The following is a 13,082-nucleotide window of genomic DNA, read 5'->3' on the forward strand; positions in this document are numbered from 1 at the left end:
AGAAAGCAAACAGGAGAGAAAGAAGATAAATATATAAAAGATGAGAGTAAGAATCGGGTCTTATATACATTCCCTGAGGATTTCTATATAACACACCTTTTTCCCTTCACTTCCTCGTGTTCTGATGTCTGAGCCCTGGCAGAGGCCATGTCCCTGTCTGTGTGCCATCCTGTTCAGTGCATCTTGCTGGAGTCACCGCACTGTGAAATGTCGCTGGCTCGTACAGACCCTCTCCTGGGGAGAGGTGCAGCCCTGAGCTCCCACCTGGGCACAGCCACCCAGACAGCAGAAACTAAAAGCCATATCCGGGGTTTATTTCAAATCTGATTTTCTCCTGTGGGCTCTTTCTCACTGGCTCTGGGACCCTTAGAGAAAGTAACAGTACAGTTCTGGCAGGTAAACAGCGACAAACAGCGACAAACGCTGCGAGCGGCGCCGCGAGGCCGCCCGGCCCAAGCCGTCACGGGGCAGCGCGAGGCCGCGCGCGTTCCGCGGGGCTGCGGCGCCCCCTCGTGGCGCCGTTACGGGGCCGCGTTGGCGGCGATCCCCATCCCCGAATCAGCGCTTCCACACCGCGAGCCATTGCGAGCTGTTGCTGAAGGATGAGCGCTGTACGCCCACCCGACCCCCGATGAGAATTCGGTTAAGATTTGAAGGAAGGCCTTGCAGAGAGCTGGGTCGGGCAGAAGCCTCCGGTAAAAGAGCCGAACGCTGCGAGTTTGTGCTGCGAGCAGCGTGTGGGGCTCTGCTCTGCGCCTATGGCTTTCTGCCCTTCATCTGCAGCCAAGCCACTGTCTCTGGCGGTCCCAGACGGCTAAGCAGGGCTCTGAGCTGAAGTCAGAACTGAGCAGCACTCGCCCATGTGTGCCCACGTGTGCCCAGAGGTGGGGACAAGCTCCATCCCAGCGAGCTCGCTGCCTGCACGTGCTGAGAGGCACAGCTCCACGCGGGACAGCTGCTGCTGCTGCCAGGACACACAGCCGTTTGTTTGCCTCTTGTCGGGGCTCTCCACACAATCTGGGAGAAGCACTCGCTGTGGAGGAGTGGTTGATAAATGCCTGTGAAATCCTGGCCTGGGGAACAGGCGGCGCTGCCGGATGTGATAGTACTGTCCTCTGACAAATGGCCACGGCGTGGCCCTGCTCAGATAGCGGCACAGCTCTGTGTGTTGGCCCCACACACCCATCCTGCCAGGACGCGGTCTGTCCTGCAGCCATCCATCCCAGCTGGAACATGTTGTCCTGCAGCCATCCATCCGTCTGGGGCTCAACTGTCACAGCGCAGGTTTGGGCTGTTCTGCCTCTCATTGGCACTGCTGCATAAAGTAACAGTTGTTAATGTGTGCTTCCATGTATCCAGCACCTTTCAGCTGCACTGAAAGTCCCAGTGCTTCATACACATGAATTAAGTATTGCGACACAGCAGTGAGGCGCGCAGGGAGTGCATGGGATCATCCAGTCAGCGCTGTTATTACACAGCTGTTCCTTGTAAGATGGCAGATATTTGCCAGATTCTTAGCAGAACTCAGGAATATCTGACTAGCAAGCTCAGACCAGCTTATTTCAAACATAACGGAGCTCAGTCCATGGAGCAGTGTTAGAGGGCTGGGCCCCAGCACAGCACACCCAGGTGTGTTCTGCAGGGTACACAGCCTGTGGCAGTACATCCCATATATGTCCTTGGCACTTACCTATATCCGTGCCACTGCTCCCTTACATATCTGTATGCAGCACGGGACCCTAAGGAAGGACAGCAGCATGTCAAATAGATTGGGAGGTGGATAGATCGACAAGGTGATTCCTCTTTAGAGGTGGGTCACTCCTGAGTGTTCTGTTCCTCTTCACTGATGGTAAAGAAAATCTGGCAAAGGAGCTCTGAGACCTGCACATCTGCACTGCAGGTTTGCAGAATACCTGAAAGGAATCTGACCTGTGAACTTAAAACACTGAGGGAGGATACTGAGCATGTGGGCCATTGGGATGAACAAAACCCATTCTTTAAACTTACTGTTTTTATTTTAATATGGTACATCCCACTTATGGAGCAATCTCAAATCTGGATTGGCAGCAAAGCAGTGTTGGATGTCTGAGTCCCACCTGGGAGACATTCAGGCAAGGGGCTCACAGGCCGAGCTTAGGGAGGGTTGGCACCACAGTGTGTGAGGGCAGTTTATTTCAGTTGAAGGATAGTTTGGCTCTGTAAGGAAGTTTCTGAAGCCCCTGCTGTCTCTTGCCCCAAACTGCAGTCCCTTGCTGTCTCTGCAAAATAATTTGAGTTTAAATTAACCATAGAAGAATAACTGGTCTTGCAGTGGAGCACCAAGCAGTGTGACAAAAGGGCAGCAAGCTATTACTAGAAAATGGGAACTTTTCATTAGCTTTGCCACCAAAGCCAATGTACCATGGGGCTACACTTCTGCTATTATGCCCTGGGAAACACAGCTGCAGTAGTTACTGTCCTGGCTTTGTGGGACTGTAGGCAGAGTTAATGGGTACAGTGCAAGTGGAACATGTGTAAGCACAAGTTTTTAATCAATTTCATGGGTGGACACAACCCTCAGATGCAGCAAGAAGCATTCCTCTTCAGTATTACATAGATATAGATACTCTGCCTTCTCAAATAAGACATCAGCAATGTTTAGAACTTGTACCTCGGTGTTCACGCTGGAAGAAATGTCGAGGATAATGGCAATAAAGGTAGTTGGAATGGGGGCTGTGCTTTGCAAGGTGTAACAGAAGCATAGACAGATCATTGTTAATACCATCTAATTCTCTCTTTTATTTTTAGTGTGGAAACTGTAAATGATGGGCAATTTCATAGTGTGGAACTCGTGATGCTGAATCAAACTCTGAACCTGGTGGTGGACAAGGGGACTCCCAAGAGTCTTGGAAAACTCCAGAAACAGTCTTCTGTCAGCCTCAACACACCGCTCTACATTGGAGGTACAATGAGTTGCTCTGGACTTTGACATGTTAAAAATCTTTTTGTTAAAAAAAAAGCAAAACAGAACAGAGGCTTGTTAAAAATAATAATAACAATTCTCAGAAGACTTAGTGAACTCTCTCAGAAGCACATTGTATTCCATCCCGTGGAAAGGACTTTCTGGCTGGGGAGAAACAAGAGGTTTTGTCTTTCTCCTCTGCCAGAGGTTGCTTTTCCATTTCATTCTTCATATTTCATTAGCATCCCACTGCATGGTCTGCACAAACCCACATGCCAAACCAGGGAAGTTAACCTAAACAGGGCACAAGCAGTCTCTGGTCAGTGGCCATTACTACAGTGACCAGTTGGTCATTTCTAAAGCTTTCAGAACTTGCTGGCAGTAAGATCTCATGGTGAAGAATATGATGGAATATTGCAGAGAGTCACTGCAGAAAAGCAAATCAAACATCAGTAGGTTTATACATACTATAAGTGAACTGTACTTCTGCTGTAAATTTTATAGAGGTTTAAAAGTTGGGGGGAGAAGAAAAGACTATATTCTCCAAACAGTATTAACACACAAGCTGACTGAAAACTTCTTGGCTAACAGTTTTCTCATTGGAAACTGATGCCAGAACAATGTTTGAAAGATTTTAGAATTGATCAAACTTCTGTTAAAAAGTTTTTTCGTATTCAGGATGTAATTTCTGGGGCCACATAGAGTGGAAAGCAGATGCTCAGAATCAGAGTCTCCCACTGATGAAGTGTCGGGGCATTAGAGACAATGACGCCTGTGCTCTGTCTGATGGATTTATTTGTGCCAGACCCCCACCAATTCCATTCTGGAATAAATGTTGAAATCTCCCATTTTCTGTGACATAGAGTTGTTGAGGTTTTTTGTTTGTTTGTTTGTTTGTTTGTTTGTTTTTAAGACAGCCTATTCTAAATGCAAAACTCAGCAGAATAAAAACAGACTAAAAAAATCTATTCTGTAAGCTTTTTCTGAGCAGATTATGTAAGTCAATAGTAGAAGCCACTTGGCCATTTGGTGCTGGTTAAGCCTTCTATAAACAATTCCTTTTAATAACCCTTTTCTAAAAGAACCCTGAATATTGCCCTTGTAAATCAGAAAACTGGCTGGACTTGCTTTTTACAGAGCTGAACTTTTATAATTGGTTTCTGTTAGGAATGTCACAGGTTATTAAAGAGCGCTGTGCATCAAAGATGATCTGCTATTGAGGCCATCATAATTTCTCTCTCTAATTCAGCTAAAGAGATTCCCACTTTGTTGCAATTTATACACAGGGAACCTAGGAAGTTTCCCCAGTGGGAAAAGTTTTACTAATGGATGAGCGCTGTAAATCACAACTAATTCTCAAAAGGTACCTACAGAGGACAAATCTGAGACTCAAAGTGAAGGATTCTATTGGATACCAGAATGCATGGAGCTCAGCAGAGACTTGTATTGCCCAGTGCATTTCTTCTTGAGTCTTTCTAAATCCTCACTCATGTACCACTTCGGTATATCTAGCATTGCCATAAATGCCAGCTGCCCTTCCATTTCAGACTGTTTAATGAAGTCATTAAATTAACCCCAGAACAATTCTTTCAGTAACCTTTAAGACAGACCTGAGGCTTCAGGTACCCAGAATCTTGGGTCTACATCTCTCCACTTGGTCTAGCAACCTTCCTCCTAAATCATTATTAAACAAAGATGTTGATCTGATTTCAACTTTAACGGTGGAGTTACTTACCAACAGCAAAATCCAGAGACCTTATACAGTTGAAAATGGAAGTACTGGCCTGTGCAAGTACAACTGAAGCAGATGCTAGTGAGGAGAGCATAACACGATGTCCAAAACAAGCTGTTGGCTCTCTGAGCTTGGGAACTCTTCAAGGGCTTGAACAAGATGAAGGGCACTCACCCCGAAGGTTTGACTGGCCTCCTGATATGTTCTCTGACTCTAGATTTCTTCTGAGCTAGTTTCTATGGGTTGCACTCCTTAACTTGATGGTTCAATCATGGTAACTATTTTCTTGTATCCCAGAGGTCATAGCTACTGGCTGACAAGTGAAAACATTCTCACCTTTCAGAAGGATAATTGCTATTGAACTGTAGGAAGAAGGAGCATTATCTAAGGACAGAATACACGACCATCCACCAAAGATCTGAGTTTCTTTTCCCCCCTTTTTTAATACTGTATGTATTTCCTACGTAAGCTGAACGAGTGATTTTATTTTTGTTCCTTTGCATTTCCAGAATGAGGACAATGCAGTTGCGCTGCCTTACAAAGTGCCATGCACATCACTTCTTTAAAGGTTACAAGGTGCTGAGGCAGAAGAAATGTTAGCTATTATAATTTATATACTATCATTGTAACTGTGAGCAAGCTTTCCCTTTTTCTTTTTTTATCTGAAGGGATCCCGACCTCTACTGGATTATCTTCACTGCGCCAGGGTGCAGATAAGACACCAAATGGCTTTCATGGATGTATTCACGATGTTCGCATCAATAACGAGCTACAGGATTTCAAGGATTTACCACAGCAGTCAATAGGAGTCCTTCCTGGCTGTAAATCCTGTAACATCTGCAAGCACGGCATTTGCCGATCCCTGGAAAAAACAAGTGTGGTTTGTGAATGTCACCCAGGCTGGACAGGCCCCCTGTGTGACCAGGAAATTGGAGACCCGTGTCTTAACCACAAGTAAGCTTGAGTGAATGCTGATGGGAGGGCAAAAGCTTTACAGCTATTGCATATTTTCGTTTCATCTCATAAAAACACATGTGACCATTTTTGGAGGTGCTGGATTCCCACATAAATTATTGATAGTGCGAGTCGGCGTCCATGGCACTGTTCAATTTTCATGTCTTGTTTTGATGCTGGTCACTCTCCAAGTGACCTCGTTCTCCTAGAGGAGCTAATGGTTTATACAGCAGGCTTTACTTTCAGCTATTACTTTACACATTAAAGTATGAAAACGTCTGTTAATGGCTGCACATTGCCTCTGAGGCAGTGAGTGCACATATGTATCCAGAGCAGAGCCAGCCACAAGAGAGATTTGCATTGTAGTGATATGCTCACAGCAGCTCCGGACAGGGAATTTGAGTTAACTCCCTGAAGACCATTATGCAGTCTGTTGTGAACAGTTTTGAATTTCCTAAATAGCTGAATGAAACATTACATTCTGAAACATCCCTTTAAAGTGCAAGTTTGAAGAGTAGCGTGGTGTTGCATGCAAAGGCAGTGTGACTATAAAGAACTCACAGTTCAAAGGCTCAATAATAACCACATCTCCGTCAGAAACACCGGATGAATAGCTTACTTATGGCAAGTACACAAGGAAACAGCCCAAGGCAGACCAGAAGACTGCGTGGTTCAGTGCTGTTTCATAGCAGATGGAAGTACTCTGGTTTTAGAAGCTGCTTTGGTTGCACTATCTTTGGAAGGGGCTTTTTAGAAGCACATACTTTTGACAGGTAAATTGACACAGTAAATAATCACTCTGGTCAGTGGGGGCCCAAATATAACTTGCAGAGGAACTGTTTTAAACTTGCTAATTCTGCAAACTACTATCCTGGAAGGCACTGAGAAGCATCTCACAGATTACAAACTGAGGTGACCCAAGTGAGGCTGTTGTGATTGCGCAGAGAAAAGTGAAGGAGTTCCAGATGTTTACATAATGAGAGATTGTTTCTCATGTGATCCACAGAATGTTACACAATAATGAATGTAGACCTTGCTAAGGAAAATAGCTGTGCATATTTAATACTCTCTTATTGCCTCACCTTACCATTAAGTCACTTTTGGAGTTACAAGCCCTTTGTGTCCAGGCTAGCTGACAGATCTCTGCTCCAACACTCACAGATTAACCTCAGTGAGGAAATGCAACCGTTAAGAACAGGTAATTGATAACAGCTGATACCCAAGTACACCTTTAGTTAGCAGGGCAGAAAATACTGCTTCATAGACTGTGATCCCCTTTATTTATTGTTTTGCATGTCTTGACTTGACTGATACTGTTTTACTATTTGTGTTTTCTATTTGCATAGATTAAAAATGAAATGTGTAAGGGTTCAACATAAGCAAGAGACAGTTTTAAAGGATGAAGAAATAAGAAAAGAGAGCCATTGGTTTATGTCAGTAAGACCTGACAGAATGAAGGCTATGAACCCTGAGCAGTTTTCTCTGAGCTGGACGTGTTGCCTTCTTCCCTGCCTGTTCCAAATCTGTCCTTCCAGAAGCAGGCACAGTGTCAGAGATCTTGCTAAGGATCACCACCCTACCCCTAACCCTCAGTTATACCAAAGCTTATGGCAAATCACATGCGCCAGGGAACCCTTCAGCTAGAACTGCCTGATTAAGTCTGTGTTTAGCTTTTCCACAGAAATCTTTATTTCTCATAATGTTTTTTATCACCTGATATTATTTGTAGAGTAGTTCTGCTAGGGAAGCCTGGGCATTGACTGCTGGCACTTTGTTCCACATAGCAGTGCTGACTCGCATGGATGCCAAGTATTGGTCCACACTCATGGAAGAGCCTGATGTTTTTCCAAGGGATCACTTTGGATTCCAAGTGTATTCTCTGAACGTTATTCACTATTCACCAAAAACTCATAGTTTCTTCAGTGTGTTTGACGCTGATCTGCTATTTCTTGGATTACTGTCCTGGCTTTAAGCATGCAGAAACAGCAAAATCCAAACTTATAAACATTCCTGGGAAGAGAAATTTCAGCCTCTAAATACTTTTCTTTCTCCAGGTGTCTGCATGGTAAGTGCATGGCAGCCAACGTTGCTTACACCTGTAAGTGCATGGAGGGCTACACAGGCATGTACTGTGAGAAGAAGAACAATTCCTCGAACCCGTGCAGGATTTTGAAATGCAACCATGGGCAGTGTAAGATTTCTGAGCATGGGGAACCCTACTGTGAATGTGATCCCAACTATAGCGGAGACCACTGTGACAGAGGTATGCTTGGCCACGGGGACCAGGATGTTGGTCTGCTGTGCTTCTTGTTTTACATCTTTCTTTTCGCCACTCTTCCATGTAATTTGTATTAGAGAGTAAATGGCAAATAATAAGAAAGATAAAGGTAAGTCAGCTTCTACAGAGCAACAGAGAAATGAGCCACTACAATCTAACATATGGAAAGGGGACATCTGTAGTGAAGGGTTTTGTTCTCTGTCTCCTGAATCTTCAAGGTTTGCTGCTCCCAAGATTCTGTAAGGTTGTTTAAAGTGGATGTTGTTGTGAGGCTTTCCTTGGATAAACAGTGATCAGTCAGTCAGCAGCGCTGGGAAAGGAGGTGTTACAGTGCATACCAAGGGCTTTTGTAGAGAACTAGACAAGGGACTAGAAGGCAGGAGGTCCTCTCTGAAGTGGCAGTGAAGATTCCTAGCTCGCTCCTGCTGGTGCATCTGGGCAGGTTTCCTGGGGTATCCCAGAGCTCATGTTGGAGTGTGCCTCTTCTGCCCTGACCTGAAAACACTCACTGGAAACTCTGTGAGTTCTAACTTCATCCCTTCTGCCTTCAGTCCTTCCTGTACAGAAGGAATGAGCTGGCTTGCATTATTGTTGTCCCTTTTCTGTGAACTACAGACTTTCCAAATTATACAGATCATATGCAGTCTCACTAAAATGGACCTTCCTGTGACAAAGTGACAGCACACCAGCATAGACATTTTCAGGTACCCTAGATGGCTGATGTCACACAGAGCAGGCTGACCTCTGATCCCGTGAAGCAGACATAGTAAAACTAATTTGCATTTTGCAGGAGTGTTGCAGGATTCAACACTCAGCATTCATTAAAGCCCTTCCAGAACTGCTGATCAAAGCCATCAGGCCTGCACGGCCTCTGCCTTGTGCCGGATATTGCACATTTGTGTAACACAGGCTCTGTTTTGATGGAAGGTACAAAGCGGCAAAAGATTACAGTTCTGCTCACGGCATCTGCTTGCCCTGAGTATCATTACGTGCACTGTCTGCTGATTCGTGGGGAATATCTAGCAAAAGAGTTACAACACTGCTTCCTTGACATCTCCGTTGTCTTACCAGAGAATCTCTGCCAAGGGGAGATCATTCGAGAAGTGGTCCGTAAGCAGCAGGGCTACACGACGTGCGTCACCGCCTCCAAAGTGCCCCGCATGGAATGTCGTGGCAGCTGCAGCAGCGGGCAGTGCTGCGTCCCACTGCGGAGCAAAAGGAGGAAATACTTCTTCCAGTGCGTGGATGGCTCCACCTTCACAGAGGAACTGGAGAGACACGTGGAGTGCGGCTGCTCAAAATGCTCATAAGCCATTCTCCAGCCTCTCGCCACTTTAATCGACTCAGAAGTGCTATCAAAATGGGACCTATTTACTTTCAGAGTGAAGAAGAAAAGAATTATTAAGTATATTGTAAAATAAACAAAAAATAGAACTTATTTTTATTATGGAAAGTGACTATTTTCATCTTTTATTATATAAAGTATCACACCACTTTGGGTATATGTATCATATAGTGAGTTATTTTTACCATGAAACTTTTTTAACAGTTGTAAGAAAAAAAAAATTAAAAAGTTAAAATTTAAAAAAATTATATAAAGAAAACATAGCCTAACAGGAGAAATGTTGGGGTGGGGTGGGGGGGACTTAATATGTATGCACAACAGACAAATGTAAAGGTGTTCCAAGGACCTGCTGCAGAACTGATATGGGCTGAAGAAATCTCCCAGGCTGTGGGCTGGGTCTGGTAGCAAAGCGGATCCCCGCACTGACAACGACCTGCCTGCCCACAGACCCTGAGCAGCCTCCCCTCGGTCCCCTGCTCTGCCTAACACTGCCGATGCTGCTTTGGTCCTGTATGGTGGCTCTGCTTGATATTCTTGAACTGGTTCCCTATAGCACGTAAGCACTGCCGTAGCTTAAGGCTAACTACATTATCTGACTATTGTAATGCTATAATACATTTTTGCTGTGTATGCTGTATTTATCTGTGTTCACAATATATTCTTCAGCAACTGTATCTATAGAGCACAGGCAGCTTTATCCAAAAGAAGGGGACAAAGGGAAAGAAAGTGGGGAAATATATGTTGCTTTGGGAAATTTGGGGGCAAGATGTGAAATAAGTGCTAAGTAATGCCTAATAAATGACATAATAGTTCTGTGTTAATTCCTCAGCTATGTTATTTCCCAGGTTTGTGCCTTCTTGCTCCCAGCCTTGAGCCCTTTTTTGTATATGAAATATAAGGGATGCACTGCTACTAAATTTATCATGCCTTGACATTGTATCGTGCAAAGGTCATAACGAGCATGAAAGTGGTGCAGGTGCCAGAACGTACCTGTGGCATAATGGCTTTGACTCTCACTGTCACTTCAGCCACGTGGATGTAAGCTGGTCTGTAGCTGCCTGTTCATCAGCACTGGTACCAAGCAGCTGGCTGCCTTTCCACAGCTTTTTGAATGAGCAGAAGTTGCACTACATGTTCCTTGTGAAGTTATTCAGCCAATATGTGTTGATTTTAGCAGCACTCTCTTCTCTGCATAGGGAGAGACATTTATAGCTACATCACATTCCATTCTCACATTTGGTGCAGACTGACCAATCCAGCCAAAGCTTTTCCATCTGCACTATTTTATATATCCTGCACTTGTTTCTCCCAAAGGGCTCCCAGTAACTTTAGCTGCGTTCAGAGCAAATGCTGAATAGAAAGCAAAGTCAATGCAGGGATAAATTCTCACTGTGAATGTGGAACAAAAAGTGACTCTTTGGGAGGAAGTTTGATTTTTGGAGGGTTTTTGGCAGGGCTACCTTTCAGGGTCAGTAAGTATGTGCAAAGAGTATCACAAATACCTTGAATTTTCTCTTACTATCAATTTCAAACATCTGTATCTGTAACTGTTCCATTATCAGTGTAATTTCCTTCTTTCCCTGGCATAACAAAGTATTACAGTGCTTTTTTCAATTTCTCTAAGAGAGGTAAAGTCAGAGGTGAATTCCAGCAGCCAAAAGCCCCTTTTGGGAACACTCAGTGGTCTCACCACAGAGATTTCAGCTCACGGGCTTCAGCAGCTGATTAGTAGAAGAGCTGAATGAAGCAAGTGGGGCTTTTGTTTCAATGAGTCTTCGAAAAGATCCACAAGACGGGATCCTGCCATGAAAAGTACAGATGTTTATTTCTTGCTAAAGAAAAATGATCCCGTAGCCATCACCCAACCAAAAAGCTGCAACATGCTTAACGCTCTTCTGCTAATGAAATCTTCCTTTAACTGCAGCAGTTCATCCGAATTTCTCTGTTACTACCAGAGCAGCTCGAGTAGAAGGGATATAATCAATAAAATAGCATTCTCTCAAAATAAGTACCAGTATGAGGGGCCTGCAATCATTAAAATACAAAACAATCTCTAGTTAATGTGCCAAAATCTGATTGAAACAGTCCAGTTCAAGAGCTATGGGAAAACTAACCCTGCTTGCAAATACCCTGGACTCCTTTTTATTTTGAGAATTGTGTCGGAATCTCAAAGCAGCTGGAGTTTGTGGTGTACAACAGAAATCAGCCAAACCTACAGGCTGCAGGTTTAAAACTTCATGCAGATAGCCGCAGATGGCTGCACAAAGATGTGCCTGCACACCACTACCATTAATGTTTCGTTCCTGCTTAATTCTTGTTAATGTTTCCTGCTTAATTCTTGTTAATGTTCATTTCTGACGAAGCAGCTGCTGTTATGCCATGCAGAAGCATACAGCTGGGCAGTGGTTACAAGGCTGCTGTGTGCTCCACAACTTGCAGCCACTAAGCAGCCAAGGCCTGCAGAAACGCTGCCCCTCTTGAACACCAACCATGCATGTGTTCGCTTTGTCCGGTGAGCAGCAGCACATATGAGAGAGAAGGTCACGTGTACTTGTGGCCTCACACCTGCTTGAGGGTGCTTTAGAGGAATAACCTTGCATGGCAAGGCAAAAGCCATCAATACCTTGTTACTGATCACTCTGGGATTTGTTTAATCAAGGCTTTGCAACAAAGGGACCAGCAACAGCTCAGCTGGCCTTGTTCCCAGCCCTTTTCTATCAGGGCATCTCAATGCTAAGTGTTGGGATAAAGAAATACCTATTTTGTAACCAAATGATGCAATTTTTGTATGCTTTTCAGTAGCACTTGCCATCGGATAGTGATGTTTTATGTCAATGATTCTGTGACTTGCTACAGAACTATTTTACGTTAAGAAGAAAATAAAAAGCATTCAGATTCAGTGCCAAAAAACGTGAGGTTAACTGAAGTGTAATTAGCTCTGAAAGCTCCTCTGTAACCTGCCTAATGTTACAATGGACTTCAACTACTGTGGGTACAGTGCAGTAGTTTTTACCTCTATAAAGTTTTAATATAAAGTGAAGAAAGATGCTAACCCTTAAAAACTGGCAATGCGGACTGGTGTGAACTGATGTATTTTATTAATAGATTCTCATTGTGATGTAAGTTTAAATAAATCGTTGGGTTATGGAAGATTGTAACATACCTTATGTTGTGATGCAGATTATTTCACTCTCCATTTGAGGTGCTGAGGGATCATTTGGAGTCTGGGAGTAGCAGCAGTGAGGCAGCTCAGAGAAAGTAGTGGGGGATGGCAAGTTATGGTGGGTAGCTGCAGTGTGAACACAGCTGCAGTTAGCTCAAACACTATCACAAGTGGTAACATCCTTGGATGTTTTTAGTAGTCTTAAACGCACAGATGAATTTAAGCCACGTTGTTTTTGAGCTTTTTTTTCAATGAAATGCTTGTTTTTATACTGTTCTTAAAAGGCCTGCAGCAAAGGCACGCTCATTAACTAAGAACAGGATAAAAGAAGAAATATTGGGAACTAAGGGTCAAAGAAGGTCTGGCTGAAGAAACAGAAACCACTCAGCCAACAGCGGGTGACAAGATCTTGTGATACATTCCAATTTGATGCTACATCTGTGTAGCTATTATGAGTAGTGACCCAGATGCAACAGAGCACTTCTGGTCATTACATTCCAACCTCAGTATACAATGAAAAGAATCTCCCACTCAGTCCTCAGCCCTCACTTGCCTGAACCCCACTTAATGTTGGGCTGCCTTTCTCAATTCATAAAAAAAAATGGTGACAGTATTCAGCCAAAAAAAAAAAAAAAAAAAAAACTACCATCAAATTAACAAGCATCATTG

At 44.0% G+C, this 13,082-nt stretch overlaps 1 protein-coding gene across 5 annotated transcripts in view; it reads left to right on the top strand.

Moving 5' to 3' along the window:
• SLIT3 (slit guidance ligand 3) overlaps nt 1-12,412 on the top strand; it is a 484,215-nt gene extending 471,803 nt beyond the window's left edge. For 4 of the 5 annotated variants that reach the window (XM_085236325.1, XM_085236329.1, XM_085236330.1 and 1 more), the window contains 4 exons: nt 2,788-2,942; nt 5,342-5,627; nt 7,682-7,890; nt 8,977-12,412. In XM_085236325.1, coding sequence (XP_085092451.1) covers nt 2,788-2,942; nt 5,342-5,627; nt 7,682-7,890; nt 8,977-9,215 — 889 coding nt within the window. In that variant the 3' untranslated portion in view covers nt 9,216-12,412. Of the gene's footprint in view, nt 1-2,787; nt 2,943-5,341; nt 5,628-7,681; nt 7,891-8,695; nt 8,944-8,976 lie in introns of those variants that run through there. The other variant, XM_085236326.1, reaches the window with a different exon arrangement.
• The last annotated feature ends 670 nt before the right edge of the window (nt 12,413-13,082 follow it).

The sequence above is a fragment of the Meleagris gallopavo genome, chromosome 15, assembly GCF_905368555.1.
Source record: "Meleagris gallopavo chromosome 15, MGAL_WU_HG_1.1, whole genome shotgun sequence".
Classification (NCBI taxonomy): domain Eukaryota; kingdom Metazoa; phylum Chordata; class Aves; order Galliformes; family Phasianidae; genus Meleagris; species Meleagris gallopavo.